Raw genomic sequence first — 16,465 nt, forward strand, 5'->3', positions numbered from 1 at the left:
GCTGCCGGGAGCGTGTTGCCCGGAGGCGGGGCGAGCGCGCCGGGCGGAAGTTGGCCGCCCGCTGGGTCCCCGGCGCTACCCGCAGCGAGGCCCCGCCGCCCGCGGGCCCCGGAGCCAGACCGCACCGGGTGAGTGACGGCCTGCCGGCGGCTCGCCGGCGCCTGCTGCCCGCTCCGACCCCGCCGCGTCCCTCCTCCGACCCTGCAGGCTCCATCCCCCTTCTCCCTGAACGGCGCCCCCGCCCCCCTTGACTCGCTGACTAGGGTGGGACGCCTCCCTCTCCTCTGACTTGTAAGATTCTTACCTCCTCTGACCTACGGGACACCTCCCCCCTCCGACTTAGGAGATACCTCCCTCGTGTGACTGCAGGACGACCCCCTCTGACCTGGGGGACTCGTCCCACCTTCTGACTGGCGCGGTCCACCACCCCCTCCTACTGCAGGACTCCTGGTCCCTCGGACTAGGCTGGGACATCACTCCCTCTGAACCTGGAGGATGCATTCCCTTCCTGAGGCTTAACTACCCTTGAGGACAACCCTCTCCTGCCCGCTGTGATTTCATTACCAGCCTCTCTGACCTCTGCAGGGCTTCTCCTGACCAGTTAGGGAACCCCTCCCCTCTCTGACTGGCACTTTGTCACACCTGCAGCAGGTCAGCGTCCCCCACCCCAGCAGGCCTTCCTCTCCTTCCCCTCTTTGCTTCTGCACCCAGACTGTCTGCCCTGCCCCCTCTTCCCCCTCCCCTCCCCACCTTCTGGTCAGGATGGGCACCATTCCTAGGACAGGCGCTTTGCCCATCCCTGTGGCTTGTCGTGACCCTTGCCCTCGCGTCCCTAGGCTTGGCAGGCCCCCTTCCGTTTGCCGGACACGTCTTTTTCCCAGGCACCTGAGGGTCCCCCAGGAGACGGGTGCCTTTTAGCTCTCCAGCTCTGTTTCCTTTGCCTGCCTCAGGGTATGTGCTTGACATCTTTTCCTACCCAATTCTGAGCAAATTGTAGATGTGGGAGCCCGCATCTGCTGAGGTCGAGTGAATCTTGCTGGCCCTTCTGTCTAAGGACCAAACCTTAACAAAAGCACGGGGTCTCCAGCGGTCCATGAAAAGAAAGCAGGTGCTGCAGCCCTTCAGGAGCCCTAGGGTCTCTGCAGCCTCACCCTCCTCTCCCTTTGAGGAGCTTAATTGAGAAAACTCTTCCTGGGCTGGGCTGTGGGCCTTCCTCCAGCCCCCAGCCTCACCCTACAGGCCTGCCAGTGGAACAGCCCAGCCTGAGCCTGTGGGCTCGGTGGGGCTCCTCCCAGAACTGCCAGCAAGCAGCCTGCCCCTGGGGCGCCTCCCTGCTGGTCTCAATGAGCCCTCTATTCCGCCTGAGAGGCACACTGACCAGCCAGCCACTCCCTCTGCACTTGGTAGGGGTGTTCTGTCCTGAGAGCGTCTTTGGGAGAGGACTCAGGGGAGAGGCGTTGGTCAGGCGCTGTCACGCGGCCTCTGCAGTGGTCTGGGGCCAGGATTCTCTGTCTTCTCACCTTTCTCGTCCCAGTTAACCTGATCTCCCAAGGCACTGTGACGTCACAGGGTGGTGGAGGAAATCCCCTTCAGGCAAGTATGCTTTGTGCAGCTCTGTGATCTGATCGTTCCATTCCTTCTGTTAGCTGAGGGTCTGCTTTCTTCCCCCTAAAGATGTTACCCAAATGTAGTTCACCCCTTATTTTCATAGCCCACAGCAGTGATGTGTTTAAGCTGTCGATACTTGAGGGATTTCTTACCTGCCAGTCTGAATGCACCCTGCGGGTGTGCCCAGCCTCCCTGAGCCGCAGAGGCGGGGAGGCGGGACCCAGGGTGCACGAGGAGCGGCTGTGTCCGCCCCACTCCCTGAATGTGGCCTTTGAGGTGAGCACTGCGGGCTCCCACACACACGCCCCTTTCATCTGAGTCTCGGGACTTCCCAGCAGCAACGTGGCGGTCCTCGTGGCAGCTGTGGAGGGTAGGTGGACACATGCTCTAGTGTGTTCTCCTTCAGAAACAGAGTACCTCAGATCTGGAAATGTGGTCTGGAGTCCTGAAATGGGTCTACACTGTGATAAGTCATTTCTCTATCGTTCAGATGATTGTGGAATGGTACCTAGGACATTGCGGGGGAAAAAGGTAGTGATGTTACTTTTCCCTCCAGTAACACTCTGGACTGTGGAGATTCCTGAAAAGATGTTTTTAAATGTCAACATTAGGGGAATTGAAAACTTGCATATTGATCTTTAACGACCTCTGTGTTGATTTCCCGTTTCACTAGACCAAGATGATCAATTAGAAAAAAATAATCCTGATGCTAGAGAAAATCTGTTTGGGAAGGTGTTCAGTTTTCTCACTTCCTTTGCTTTTTTTTTTTCTTTTTATCCTACTTGTTTACCTCTAGTAGGTCCAGTCATTAAGTGGAACTCACAGCTTCAGGTTCAGAAGCAGAGCCCGATTTCCATTCGTGTTCAGCTGGGGAAACAGTCCATGGGGAATGAGGCAGGAGTAGGGCTCCACACAGCAGTGTGCAGAGGGGCCAGACCAGATACAGTTATGGTTACTGACGGTGTGGGGGTGAGGGTGAGGTTGGAGCCCCCACAGAAGGGCTCCAAGGGTTGAGTGAGTGCCAGATTGATACCTGCTACTGAGAAAAGTGCGGGGAGGAGATGTGCTCTCACACGTGCAGCTCCGCTGCCTGGGAGTAAGCCCTGATTCAGGTGGATCATGGGATGATTATGTCTCGTATTTGTGGGCTCTCTGGGAAAACAGCCCCAGTGATGTGTGGTTTTGTGTGCGGCACCTCACTTTCAACTGGAAAGATCACTTTTTGCTAAAAATCCTCCAAGTATAGCTTTAATGATACAACTGAAGCACATGCAGCCCTCCCATGATGGCAATAACTACAAACTGTGAATGATCCTGACACCCTGTGCCCACCCTGGAGACCCAGCCGTGTGTGAACGGCCCTGCCCCTTGGGAAAAGCCGGAGGTTCTTTCTCTGTCTCCCTCTTTGTGGTTGGCAGAATAATGCCCCCCGCCAAAGATGTCCACATCCTGACCCCCAGAATCTACAGATATATCACGTAGCAAGGGGGTATTAAGGATTCCCTGGTGGCTCAGATGTAAAGAGTGCCTACAATGCGGGAGACCTGGGTTTGATCTTGTGGTCAGGAAGATCCCCTGGAGAAGGAGATGGCAACCCACTCCAGTATTCTTGCTTGGAGAATCCCATGGATGGAGGAGCCAGGCGGGCTACAGTCCATGGGGTCGCAAAGAGTCAGACACGACTGAGCTACTTTACTTTCACAAGGGGATATTAAGGTAGCAGATGGAATTAAGGTTGTTAACCCAAGACCTTAAAATAGGGAAACCATTCTGGGTTATCGAGCAATCACAGAGTCTTTAAACACAGAAAAGGGAGAGAGAACTTCAGAGGGAAGTGACGGCAGAAAGGCAGGGCGAGACAGCGTTGTTGCCGGCTTTGAAGGTGGAGGAAGGGGCCGCAAGCCAAGAAACGTGGGCAGCCGCGAGAAAGTGGGAAAGGCCAGCTCCTCGGGAAGGGACTCAGCCCTTGATTTTAGCCCGGTGAGACCCATGTCAGACTTCCGTCCTCCAAGACCGTAAAGCGACTTTGTGGTGTGTAAGCTGCCGAGTCTGCGGTAATTTGTTAATAGCAGCAACAGAAAACAAACTCACTCCTCTTGGGTAGTAAAGCAAGCCAGAGGGCTGAAAAATAGGTTACCTCGAGCTGTATGTAACCGGATTCAGCACACAGTTGTGAATGCCTGTATACAAAGTAAGAGGAGCTGGGGAAGGTGCAGACTCAGGCAGGGCCCAGAGTTTCAGCCCTGACCTCAGTATTCATTGGAAGCACTGGTGTTGAAGCTGAACCTCCAATACTTTGGCCACCTGATGCGAAGAGCTGACTCATTTGAAAAGACCCTGATGCCGGGAAAGATTGAAGGCAGGAGGAGAAAGGGACAACAGAGGGTGAGGTGGTTGGATGGCATCACCGACTCAATGGACATGAGTTTGAGTAAACTCCAGGAGCTGGTGATGGACAGGGAGGCCTGGCGTGCTGCAGTCCAAGGAGTCGCAAAGAGACGGACATGACTGAGCAACTGAACTGAAAAGGACATACTGGACTGCTGTGGACCTTTCCCTTCCTTCCTGGTTTCCTTCCACTGTCCACCCTGTCCACATTCAAAATGGCCTAAAATAGTACAAAGTAATAAGCCTTGGCAAGTCCAAAACAGAAGAATGCCTTGGATCAGGTCATATTTTCCAGAAGCTGAGACACACCGTCTGCATTCTTTGAAATGCTGTCTTGCTGTGGCTGTGAAACCCTTGGCGTCTAGTGATGTCAATGGGATGAGCTCTTGACTTTCTAACCAGGAAGTGCCCTTTGGCAGTGAGCAGAGCGGGAACTCGGAGGCCAGCCTGCCGTCTGGACGGGGCTCTCTAGGAGCGAGGCGGGGCCGGGAAAGCAATTGCTCCCCAGGGAGGACAGTGGCTGCCCCCAGGGCGGCAGGGAGCAGGGAGGGGCCTCCTATCGCCACGCTGTGCTTCCTGCCTCCCAGATCCTGAAGGGGGCTGGGGGGCGGGTAGCCTTGGCAGCTGTCGTCGAACCTGTTTGCCCTGCCACCTGTCACACCCCTGTCCTGAAGGAATCTGCAGAAAAAGGCTCCTGGCGGTGTCGGGTGTCACCACCCACTTTCGTCTAAGCCTTGGTAGAGTCTGGTGATGAAAGGCCTGTGGAAGTAGGGTTATCAGAGCCTGTCCTCCTCCTTGACCATAACCAGACCCCGGAGGGGTTGCTGCTCCTGGGGTGGGGAGGCAGCATCCCCCTGGGTGTACAGCAAGAGGTTGGTGCCGCCTCCTTTGGATCTGGAGTCCATTGGCCAGTGGATAGTCACCAGCACCACACCTGGCTGTTGCCGGCCTGTCTTCTAAGGAAGTGCTGGTTCGACAGAAAGCAGAAAAGCATGAGTGTCAACGAGCCATTCTTGACACCCGCCCCAAAGAGAGGGGACCCAGAAGGAAATTAGGACTCGAAACTCCTGGGTGGTTGTTGCCCCTTGACACCCGGGGACGTCTTTCCAGAGGTGTTGCAGTGGGACTGGCACAGGAGCAAGGAAGCCACGAGGGGTGTGGTCCCCTGAGGTTTCTGAACAAGAGCGAATGCAGGCATGCCCCCTGAACAGGTGAGCCTGGCCGGCCAAAGAGCTTGTGACTTTGAGTGCAGCAACTTGATTCCAATTTCCTGGTTATATAAAATCAGCCTGGGACCTCCCTTGTGGTCCAGTGACTAAGGCCACGCGCTCCCAATGCAGGGGGCTCGGAGTCAATCCCTGATCCGGGAGCTAGCTCCCACGTGCTGCAACTAAGACCCAGTGCAGTCAAATGAATAAAAATAACTTTTTAAAAAAATCGACCCATTACCATAGCAGGTAAAGAATCCACCTACGATGCAGGAGAGGAGATGTGGGTTTGATTCCTGGGTCAGGAAGATCCCCCGGAGAAGGAAATGGCAACCCACTCCAGTATTCTTTCCTGGAGAATCCCATGGACAGAGGAGCCTGGAGGGCTACAGTCCTTGGGGCCGCAAGAGTCAGACACGACTGAGCGTGAGCTGCACATGGTGGGGTTGACAGACGTCTTGTCACAGTAGGAGCAGACGTTTAACCTGCCTGGTGTTAGGAGGTGCGTGGGCAGGGGGCAGGCCCTTCTGGGAGTGGCTTTGTCTATTCTACCTCTCACCTGCGCTGGCTTGTCTCTTGGTTTTCGTGGATGGCAGGGTTTTGTTTTTGTTCCGTTTTTTGTTTTTGTTTTTAATGAAAATGCAAGGTCTCAGAGCCAGACCTCCAGCAACAAGAGACTTCAGGCAGCTCACCATCAGTTTTAGATGATAAGCCGGCGGGTCATGGCACGGCACAAAAACGAGTCTGATCGGAAACTTTCTTTTTCTACAAAATAAAAATAATCCCTTGGGATGCCAAAGGAGGGATGGACACCAAGGTTGGGCTTTGATCCAGTGGTGAAGCTGAAGGGGTTTTCTGGAAGGCAGCCCGAGTTCTCCGGTCACTGAAAGCAATCGAATGAGTGTTTATTTAACAAAACGTGATCGGAGCCCAGGCCTCCTTTGGTCTTGGGAGCCAACCTGACTGAGCAGAACCCCTGGGCTCCTGGGGCTCAGACAGTGGGGAGGCTGAGACCAGGTTGCACCTGGAGAAATGGCAGAGCCCCGGCCCTGCAGGTGGCATCAGGTGCGTTGGTTTCTAGGCCTGGCCTCACGCATGTTACCACAAACTTCTTGGCTGAAAACAGCACATGTGCCCTTAATGTTCCAGAGGCCAGAAGCCAGGTGTCATTTCACTGGGCTGAAATGGTGTGGGCAGGGCCGCGCTCCTGCCAAAGGCACCAGGGGACAGTGCGTCCTCGCCTCTTCCAGCTCCTCGGGGTCCCGTGCATTTCTCGGCCGTGGTCATGTGGTCTCCTCCTCAGCCATCACATCCCCTGCCGCCTCCCTCCTGTGAGGACACGATCACACTTAGGGCGCACCTGGGTAATCTCGCCATCCCAAGGCCCTTGACTTGCTCTCATCTGCACAGTCCCTGTTGCCATAGAAAGGGACAGTCCCAGGTCCTGGGATCTGGCCAGGCTGCCTTTGTGACCAATGTCAGCCCCTCACAGGAGGGAGGCTTACTGGAGGCGAGGCACGTCACATAGACGCAGGGCAGGAGGGGGACAGGACAGCTAGGAACTGCTAGGTGGGTCTATGTGGCCCGCTGGAGAAAGCATCCTGTGCAAGTGTTTGGCACACAGATCGTGGGGTCACAGACAATGCGGTGCTGACCGTGGGGAGCGTGTGTGAGGATGCGAGGCTTCGCCTGCAGGCTGAGGAGCTTGTCCTTTGCCAGGGGCTGGTAAAGATTCACTTTTCAGGAAAGTCTCTGTCAGCTGTGTGGAGGATGGATTGGGAGGGTCTGTTTCTCTCGGGGAGCAGAGCGTGGGTATTCTCAGCTTTGCGGGCCGTCCAGTGCCTGCCTCTGGCCGTGCCCGGCGCTCACAGGAGTGGACCGGCCCCTGCACCAGCTTCGCCCACAGAGCTGGGCCCCCCAGGCCCGAGCACAGGCGCTTGTAATGTGAGGAGGGAAGCGCTGGACGGCAGCGGGTGGTCAGGGCCAAGTCCCACAGCGTCTGACCTGGCGGCTGCGGCCCTGGGTCACGTGCACAGTTTACCTGTGGGGAGATGGAGACCCGGAGGAGCGAGGTCACTTGTTTGAGGTCACGCGGCTGGTAACGGGCAGAGCTCAGGTTGGCCCCAGAGGTCTTGGTCATCAGGAGGCCACGGTGAGACAAGAGCAGGGCAGAGGCTGTGTCGGGGCGGTGGGGGGGCGGCGTGCGGTGCGGAATCGGGAGCTGGGGTGCGGACAGGTGAGGGGGCCTGGCACCTGCCAGGATGTGAGGGTATGAGCGATTTGGCTGCTGCCCAGGCTGGCGCCTGAGGGCTGGGAGCGCCCCTGGCCAGGAGTGCCTTCCTGCCGGGAACCTGCTGCAGGCGCGGGAGGCTCAGCAGCTGGGCTCCTGGCCTGGATTCCAGGGAGACATTCGGGCTGGGAGGGTGTGCGTTCAGAAGGAGAAGTGGTGGTGAGGAAGGAGCCCGCCTTGGGGGCCGAGAAGAGAGACAGGGAGGAAGACCGCAAGCAGGTCACCACTGGCGTCCCCGTTGCTGCTGGCAGGACTCCCTGTGGGCTGGGGTCTCAGGCTGGACCCCAGGAGCAGGCCTGTCTGTGGGTGGGGCGTCTCTGGGGCCAGGGGTGGACCCTAGCTTGGACGGGAGAGTGAGCACTCCTCCAGGATGGGGAGGGTGGGCTCTGCATTCATTCATAGAGGCACGGTGTCACCCTTTCACGTACTGCTTGCTACTAGTGTACCTGAGGGTGTACCCCGGAGCTGGAACAGTGACTCGGATGGGAGATTTGGACAAGTACAGACTGAGAAGGAACCAGTAGAGCAGGCGTGGCTGACCTGACCCGGAGCAAGCAGGACATCCTCCCCCGGACCGGGGCCGGGGGGCTGGGCGGGCTCCACTGGGCCCTAGCTGCTGGTGGCATCCTCAGAGTCTGCTGGGAGTGAGTGAGGGGGGGACACCGGGACAGCGACCCAGGGATGAAGAGTCCACCAGGGGCCGTGAAGACACACATCACCGTGGAGACACGTCTATGCTGGCAGGCACTCTGCCCACTGCACCCGCAGCCCTGTGACAGCAGGCAGCTCGACCGGCCGGCCAGCTCCAGGGCCGGGGGTTTGCGTGTACCTAAGGTGGGGCCCAGGGGCAAGGAGCCTCAGCTGCTCAAGAAGTGGGTATCCTTCTCATTCCTTCGGCGCGGTGTGCTGTGGGGTAGAGGGTGGGCAGGGAGGCCCTTCTGAGGAGTGCGAGCAAGACCGTCAGGAGCCAGGGCAGCCCTGTCTAGAGGACTCAGGGTAGAAGGGTGGTCGGTCAGCAGGCAGAGGAGCTAGCTTGCCGGGGACGGGTCGTGGTTGGCAGGGATTGTGTACTTAGTGAGGGTTTGCTCCCAAAGCAGGGAATGACACGGCCAGAGGGACTGGCTCGAATGGCAGGTGTCGGTGGCCACGGGGCACCAGTGGGTGTCAGGGTGGGGCGTGGCAGCAGGAGGGTGCCTGCGTGGTTCCTGTGAGAAGGGGCCGTGGGAGCCGATGTAGAGGAGGCAGGCGGCCGGGTCGCTGGGGCTGACGGGGCAGACGCTGCAGACAGGGGGATTGGGGCCACACCTGGGCTTTTCAAGGTGGCAGTGGCTGGTAACTTTCGGTTGAAGTGTATTCACAGAGAAGGTTTTGTCTCCCAGGGTTTCGATAGAAGTTTTGACCAGGGCAGCTGCGACGATGGCCATCCGCCATCGCTGCCTCGATTCCTGGGGGAAGAATTGCAGGCGAATGTGTGTCAGAAGTCCAGGCAGAATTTTGACCAGGAGGTGAGATGCGGGAACGGAGAGCTCAGTGCCAGCAGTAGGCCGGACGTGGACAGTGGGCAGCTTTGGCCTGGCCGTGCTTGTGAAGCCGTGTTTGGCGAGACCAGAGGAGGGGCCAGGACTCCTGCTTACCCTGTGAGGTCCCCAGCGACCAGCTTGCGTCTCCGTGGCAAATTGGGGGACTGATTCCTGGAGGCAGAGGGAGCCCTCTCCCAGGAGGGGAGTCGGGGGCTCATGCCCAGGGGAGGAGAAGAGGACTCTGAGGCCATTCCGCGGGGCCCCGCATGTCTTACCTGCTCCTTAGAAGTCCCTTTTCTGTACTTGACACTGTGGCCAAAACCTAAGAATCTGTCCAATAAACAAGGGGATGAGAGGCCTGTTTCCCGTGTGGGCCTGTTGCCTTGATTTTCCGTCTCAGAAGCCAGACCACATGGTCTGCATTGTGGGGGGGTGGTTCACAGAAGTGCCAAGGCCCCGTGTGAGTCCCCACGCCCCTCCCAGCTGCCACCTGGCGGATCGAGGAGCATCTACACACAGGGTCAACCGTTAGTTGTTTTGGGGCCAAGGCAGATATCCTCCGTGGCCCAAGGGACGTTTCTCAGGCTGAGACATGCCAAGTTACAGCTGAAGGTCGAGACTGAGAGCGGTCTTGTGTTCTACGGGCCGGTGTTCTGCTGCTTCTGCCCCTGTTGCTGCCGTGACCTGTGAGCTGCCGTGATCTGTGCTGGGGACGAGAGCCACTGTTCCTGGCCGCCACCACCAGCCCCGGAGCTCGGCCTCCAGCTGCACCCGGGGACCAGGCCAGGCTGAGCCACGCTGTCCTTGGAGCTGATGGGCTGACAGGCAGGGCTCCAGGGATGAGGACGCATCAGCCTCTGGACCCTCAGCCTTTTGCATTACAGAAAGGCTCCAGGGGACGGATGTTGCCAAAACCTGCACTGTTTCTGTCTGGCTTGATTGTGTTCCATACTTGATTTGAATGGGTTTCCCCGATGGCTCAGAGTGTAAAGGATCTCTCTGCAATTCAGGAGACACAGGAAGTTCAGGTTCAATCCCTGGGTCGGGAATATCACCTGGAGGAGGAAAGGGTGTCCCAGTCCAGTATTCTTGCCTGAAAAGTCCCATGGACAGAGGAGCCCAACAGGCTCCACGGGGTCACAGAAAGTCAGACATGACTGAGCAGCTAAGCACAGCACGTTTCTGTTAGGCTGATTGTGTTTTATGCTTTATTTGAATATCACAGGAACGTAACCCAGGAGGAAGTAAAAACTCCCTCACTGAGCATGCGTCTGTTCTGTGCACTGTTCCAGTAGCTGGGGGCACAAATTAATAAACCGTAACATGAGGTCCGGTGGGGACAGGTGCCAAGGGAGGGGCTGGAGGCCGCCAGTGGGAGCAGAGCCATCAGAGGGCTTCCTGGCTTAGGTGACCTTTGCTTAAAGTGTGGACCTGTACTGTCTCTGATAGTTTGTCCTGCCCAACGCCCTCCCCCTCACAGCTCCTCCCCACCTCCCCGCCTGCCACGTGCCCTCTTTCCCAAGATTGCAAAGCACCAGCTTACGCAGAACTTTCTCTCACTGAGCTTTCTGTCTTGCCAGCTGGGACAGAGGACATGGAATGATTTTGCTTTGGAAAGACTTTTCTTCCTGCTGAATAAGAGTAAACAAAGATACTGCTAGAGTCAGGGTTTACTTAAGCCAAGGGAGCAGTCACGGCAGAGTCGTGGTCACGCCGGTCACCCTGGACGAGGCTGCCTTGGGCCATGCGCCCGCTCGTACGTGGGGCGCTGTGCCCAGCAGGTCGTGACCGCTCTCCTCTGCCCTGCGCTGCAGGTCCCGCCCGCCCTTCAGTCTGATGCCCGTCCAGCTCTCCAGCCCCCCGGAATGGAATGAGTCTATGCACTCTCTCCGGATCAGCGTGGGGGGCCTTCCCGTGCTGGCGTCCATGACCAAGGCCACGGACCCCCGCTTCCGCCCCCGCTGGAGGGTGATCCTGCCGTCCTTCGTGGGCGCCGCCGTCCTCTGGCTGCTCTACGCCCACCGCCCTCCTCCTGGCCGGCCCCCCCTGCCCAACGCCCACAACTGGAAGCTCGGCCAGCTGCCTGCTGCCCGGTACAATGACACCTACCCACTGTCTGTCCCCCAGAGGACGCCGGGCGGGACGCGATACCGGATCGCTGTTATCGCCGACCTGGACACAAAGTCCAGGGCCCCGGAGGAGAACACCTGGGTCAGTTACCTGAAGAAGGGTCACCTGACCCTGTCAGACAGCGGGGACCGGGTGGCCGTGGAGTGGGACCAAGGCCATGAGGTCTTGGAGTCCCACCTGGCAGAAAAGGGGCGGGGCATGGAGCTGTCGGATCTGATCGTCTTCAACGGGAAGCTCTACTCCGTGGACGACCGGACGGGCGTGGTCTACCAGATCGACGGCTCCAGGGCCGTGCCCTGGGTCATCCTGTCAGATGGTGACGGCACCGTGGGGAAAGGTAGGTCGGCCGTCTGTCCCCGGGCTCGCTGCGGTGCTGGAGGACAGGCCATCCGGCTGGTCCTCAACCTGTGCGCAGTGAAGCAGTCACAGGTCCAGAGGGAGGGGACATCGGGGAGATCTCGTCTCCCCCACCTCTGACCTGCGGCCCCCACAGCCTGAGCAGAGTCTTGGAGACCTGGACTCTGCCGCGTCCAGGAGTATGAGCTTCTGCTGGGGGCTGGCGGGGAAGCGGGGCCTCTCCCAGAGGAGCGCTGGGCTCTGACCTGGGGAACAGCCCATTTCTGTGTTCTCAACCGTATCAGTGTCTGGAGTGCATGCTGGGACTGCGCCCTCCACGTGCCTCAGCTTTAAAGCCGGGGCATCAGGTTTGCTCTTTCTGAACTGAGTCTTTGTTAAAAAGCAGGCTGCTCCTTTCTGAAAACCTAGCAGGGGGAGGGTCTGAGTGTGAGCAGCTGTGCCCCCAACCCCGACCTGGAGTGGAATCTGACCTCTGGCATCGGCTGTGCCCCACGCCAGCAGGCGGGTAGCAGAGCTGTGGGAGGGAGCCTGCGTGCCCAGACCTTCACGTGGGGCAGCAGGAGAGTTGACAGCAGCTTTCGTGCGTGTGGCTGGATCTGAACCTGCTGGAAAGCCAGGCTCCACTGAGGCACCTGGGGTCGAAGGAGGAATCGCATTAACTCACTGGGCCCTGGGCTGGCTGCCAGGCCCCCCTTCCCTCAAAGTGATAAAAATCTGTCCCGACTTTGCCCGCGGCTGGGCAGGTTGGCAGGACTCTGTCTCAGCCACCGTTCTATTGAAAACTTCGATTGCCCGCTTCCTGCCTCAGGCCGGCCGCGCGTGTCCGGCACCATCCAGCAGTTCTGCTTGCCCCTTGGATCTGGAGGATAGCAGGATAGAGGGAGCTCGGGGTTGCCCGGTGGTCGGTCACCTGGAGGGAACCACAGGAAGTCAGTGGGGCCCCCAGAGCCACCTGCAGAGAAGCTTCCCCGGGCGAGGGTTGTGGCCACAGCTCCTTGGGCCAGCCGGAAGTTTGCAAAACATTTGGGAACAAGCACAGATGAGAACATGGTGTAGGAACAGGTGAGAATATGCTAGAACAAAGTGCCCACACAGCCTTCAAAACTAGGCTCATGGTAAGTAAATCCATCTAAGAAAATAAACACACTGATTGGCGTGGCTATTGTGAGCATCTGTGCTGAGCCCCACTCAGCTCTGGCCGCTGGCACATAAATCCCTCGGGGGTGTGGCTGTGTGATCTGCACTTTCTGCACTTTCCCAGGGTCGGGCGTAGTCTGAGGTGGGGCTGACACGACAGCTGGAGAAACGGGGAGGTCGGGGTCTGCAGACGCTGAGTGGAGGGTCACTTTTCTGGCCAGGGGGAGGACTAGGCCGCTCCACTGGCGGGTTCACATGAGTTACAGCAGGGTTCCTGGGGTGAGTTTGGGAGGAAGATGCTGGAGGGCAGGGAGAGAGGAGACAGAAGGCAGAGGTGGTGCCCGTCTGCCCCACGTGAATGCCATGGTGTCTGCTCTGAGGAGAGGGGCCCAACCGACCACCCTCGGGTGGAGCTGCAAGCCAGCTGGTCCATCCCCTGTTCTCTTGTCATCGCCCCAAGTTGAGTCCAACATGAGTGACCTCTGCCACCTAAAGCTGCCAGGCCCAGAGGGCTCTCTGCTCTGGCCTGACGACCCACAGGCCAGGCCAGCAGAGGGCTGGCCCATGCCTCAGCCCCGCCCCTGTCTCCCTGTCCCCAGGCTTCAAAGCCGAGTGGCTGGCCGTGAAGGACGAGCATCTGTATGTGGGCGGCCTGGGCAAGGAGTGGACCACCGCCACAGGGGAGGTGCTGAATGAGAACCCGGAGTGGGTGAAAGTGGTGGGCTGCAGAGGCAGCGTGGACCACGAGAACTGGGTGTCCAGCTACAACGCCCTGCGGGCCGCTGCTGGGATCCGGCCGCCAGGTGAGAGCCAGGCCCATGGATGGGTACTGCGAGCTTGCCTGTTAGACCATTCGACTGTCTCTGACGGTTGCTCCCACCAGGCCTCTAGGTTCTGGGGCCAGTGAGCCATTTTTGCTTTCACCCAGGCTCACTCGGCAGGCTCAGACAGTAGCCCCGTCCGCAGTGTCCTCCTGGGGGCCGCCCCGAGGCCGGGCCTCGCCCCTGACCTGGTGGTGGGAGCAGGTACACACTTTGCTTCTTTGCCCTCATTTCTGGAAGTTATGGTTTGTGGTAGGGAGGGGCGGTACTTGGAGCGGGCTTGGACACGTGACTGAGGTCACAGCTTCACCTCCTGATAGGCGGGCTTCCCATCCTTTTCGGCTTGCAAGGCAGCCTCTCGTGCCCACCCTGATCCGCCTTCTCAGATCAGACCTGGTGTTACTTGTGCTACTTGCAGAAGCTCTCTCCTCTGCGCCCTGAGAGGAGCACCAAGGAGGTGAAATACAGACAGACCTTGTGGGCATGGCTACTCAGCAGTGCTGGGGGAGCCGGCAGGGGAGGGCGGCCAGAGAGGCGGCCCAGCAGAGGCTCGTGCGGCCCCGTGGGCTCTGTCCTGCTGGGTTCAGCCACTCTGGACAGATAGACAGCTAAAGAAAAGACGGACAGCAGTGCTGCTCGGGCTCCGGGCCGCTCATGGGTCTGCATGCGGGGCAAGGCCGCCCTGGGCCCGGGTCAGGCGGGCTGTGACCAGTCTGTGTGTCCCCAGGCTACCTCATCCACGAGTCTGCCTGCTGGAGCGACACACTGCAGCGCTGGTTCTTCCTGCCGCGCCGCGCCAGCCACGAGCGCTACAGCGAGAAGGACGACGAGCGTCGGGGCACCAACCTGCTGCTGAGCGCCGCCCAGGACTTTGGGGACATCACCGTCCAGCACGTGGGAGCGGTGGTCCCCACCCACGGCTTCTCCTCCTTCAAGTTCATCCCCAACACCGACGACCAGATCATCGTGGCCCTCAAGTCCGAGGAAGACGGCGGCCAGATCGCCACCTACATCATGGCCTTCACGCTGGACGGACGCTTCCTCCTGCCCGAGACCAAGATCGGGAGTGTGAAGTATGAGGGCATAGAGTTCATTTGAACTGAGAAAAGTCAAGATGACGAGCAAGGCCGAGGGGTGGACAGTTTTAAGCTACGTCAGGACTCAAGTTTTATAAAAAACCCAAGGACTGCACTTTCATGTGATTAGTTTATCTTTTTATCTTTTTTTTTCTTTTTGAACTCTTGAGGTGTGTGCCTGGTTTAGAAATTTCCAGAATTGGGAGCTCAGTCCCAGCCTGAGATGTGGCTTCTCAGAGGGGAACGGAAGTGGCGGGGTGGTGGGGTATCCCAGAACTACAGGCTGGACATTTCCCTGCGCTGCCGCCTGGTGGTTGAAGCTAGTCATTGCAGGCATCTTGATTCAGCCCTTTCTTCCATCTGACCTCCTTTTCTTTTTTCTCCATTTCTACTTCTGTTCAATAAATATTTCTTGAGCTCCTACTGTGTGTCCAGCACTGTGCCCTCTCTGGGAACCCAGCAGTGAGTCTGAAGTGGGGCTGACAGCTTGGTGCTCCTGGGCCACCCCTCATCTCTTCCTTGTGAACCTCAGGCATTAAATTCACCCCTCCAGGCCCCTGGAAAAGAACCTGTTTACACTGCAGGGCCTCACAGGGCTGTGAGAGCAAGGGCAGGCCTCTGGGAAGACGTCTGCTCAAAGTGCCGCAAGGGGGGACACAGGCCCACCGTCTGCCCCCACGTCAAACTTCTCCATTCAAGGGACTGGCCCTGTATTCTGTCTTCAGGGAAATTCTATGCCTGTGTAGCACTTTGAAGTTTTAATTATTAGCTTATATATTAATTAGTTTCCTTTCTTATAAAATGGAATCGGCAAATCTTATCAAGAGCAAAGTCCGGTACTTAAGAAATTCATTCCCAGCAGTGAAGAAAATGGTAATTAAGAAGTTACAGTTGGTAAGGCAAGTTTTCAAGCATTTCTAAGTCCTTGGCCAAAGGATACAATGATAAGGATACAATACCTTTTTCTAGCAATTATCAGAAATTGCCATTCCTTGAAAGACTTCCGTGAATGACTTGAATGTGTAATTCCTGAGGCAAGAGGGGCCCTAGGTTCTGGCAAGCCTGCACCTGGCCCCCGACGCTGGGGCTCCCTTACCCTGGAGTTTGTGGACAAGGCCTGCCTGGTCCAGCAGTTTCTGCCCTGGCCTTTTATTTCTTCACTTCCCTGTGGGAGTTCTGCAGCCTTTTCTTTCTAGAAACTTCACAGAAACTTTGGCATGCCTTAGTCCCTGTGGTCTCTTCTCCATACCCCAGGGTAAAGGTAGAGAGTTTGGGACACAGGTCAGCCAGAATCACAGCCTAGAAGGGCCATCACCATCAGCCCATGGTCCCCCTCGCCCAGAAGCTACCTCACCTCTCAGGAGAATGTAGGTTTTGTGATGGCCGGGAAACGCCCTGTTTTAGGCTCTGGCTGTTGCCTTGTGAACCCCCGTCTCATAGACTTTTCCCACTTTGGAATTTTAATACGAATGCTTGGAGGGGACCCAGGAAGGATCCCTCATTCCTGCGCTGGTTGTTTCTTCCACTGTAAAATAAATAGCAGAACAGAAAACAGGGTTTTGAACAGACATGTCTCTCTAGAACTCAGCTCCCACTGTACACAGTCTGAAGGCCCAAGTCTTTTCTGACTTTGCTTACCTGGGCTCCCTGACCCACCTCCTTGATAAATATCCACGACATTCAGGGCTGTGTGATATTAAAAATACCAGAGATGAAATTAGGAAGGTTGGAGGACTAGGGATAGTCACTGGGTTGAGATCTAAGACCCAGGTGCTCAGGAGCTCCATTTTCACACAGTCAGTGATTTTCAAGTATTTTAAAGCTAGACTTTACCCCCACCCCCACCCCATTCGCTGCTGTAAGCATAATGATTGTGTTCCTTCCTACTGGAGCCATTGTTTTGTAAACAATAAAGTGAATTCTCTTTGTC

The 16,465-nt window shown here is 57.5% G+C and overlaps 1 protein-coding gene across 3 annotated transcripts; it reads left to right on the forward strand.

Moving 5' to 3' along the window:
* CANT1 (calcium activated nucleotidase 1) lies at positions 1-16,465 on the forward strand. 3 transcript variants are annotated; one of them, XM_043905324.1, is made up of 4 exons: positions 1-128; positions 10,829-11,481; positions 13,238-13,441; positions 14,187-16,465. In XM_043905324.1, exons 2-4 carry the CDS (start codon positions 10,851-10,853, stop codon positions 14,555-14,557), a joined length of 1,206 nt encoding a protein of 401 aa, XP_043761259.1. In that variant the 5' UTR covers positions 1-128; positions 10,829-10,850; the 3' UTR covers positions 14,558-16,465. The 3 variants fall into 3 exon arrangements, with proteins under 3 accessions (XP_043761259.1, XP_043761262.1, XP_043761260.1); XM_043905325.1 differs by lacking the exon at positions 1-128 and adding an exon at positions 1,371-1,593; XM_043905327.1 differs by lacking the exon at positions 13,238-13,441.

The sequence above is a fragment of the Cervus elaphus genome, chromosome 5 (assembly GCF_910594005.1).
Source record: "Cervus elaphus chromosome 5, mCerEla1.1, whole genome shotgun sequence".
In the NCBI taxonomy this organism is placed as follows: Eukaryota; Metazoa; Chordata; class Mammalia; order Artiodactyla; family Cervidae; genus Cervus; species Cervus elaphus.

What these genes read in the sequence shown, in the direction of transcription:
- CANT1 (XM_043905324.1), top strand. Translation starts at nt 10,851, where the DNA reads ATGCCCGTCCAGCTCTCCAGCCCCCCGGAATGGAATGAGTCTATGCAC. An exon ending in TGACGGCACCGTGGGGAAAG is followed by an intron (nt 11,482 to 13,237) that starts GTAGGTCGGCCG and finishes CCCTGTCCCCAG; the next exon opens with GCTTCAAAGCCGAGTGGCTG. An exon ending in TGCTGGGATCCGGCCGCCAG is followed by an intron (nt 13,442 to 14,186) that starts GTGAGAGCCAGG and finishes GTGTGTCCCCAG; the next exon opens with GCTACCTCATCCACGAGTCT.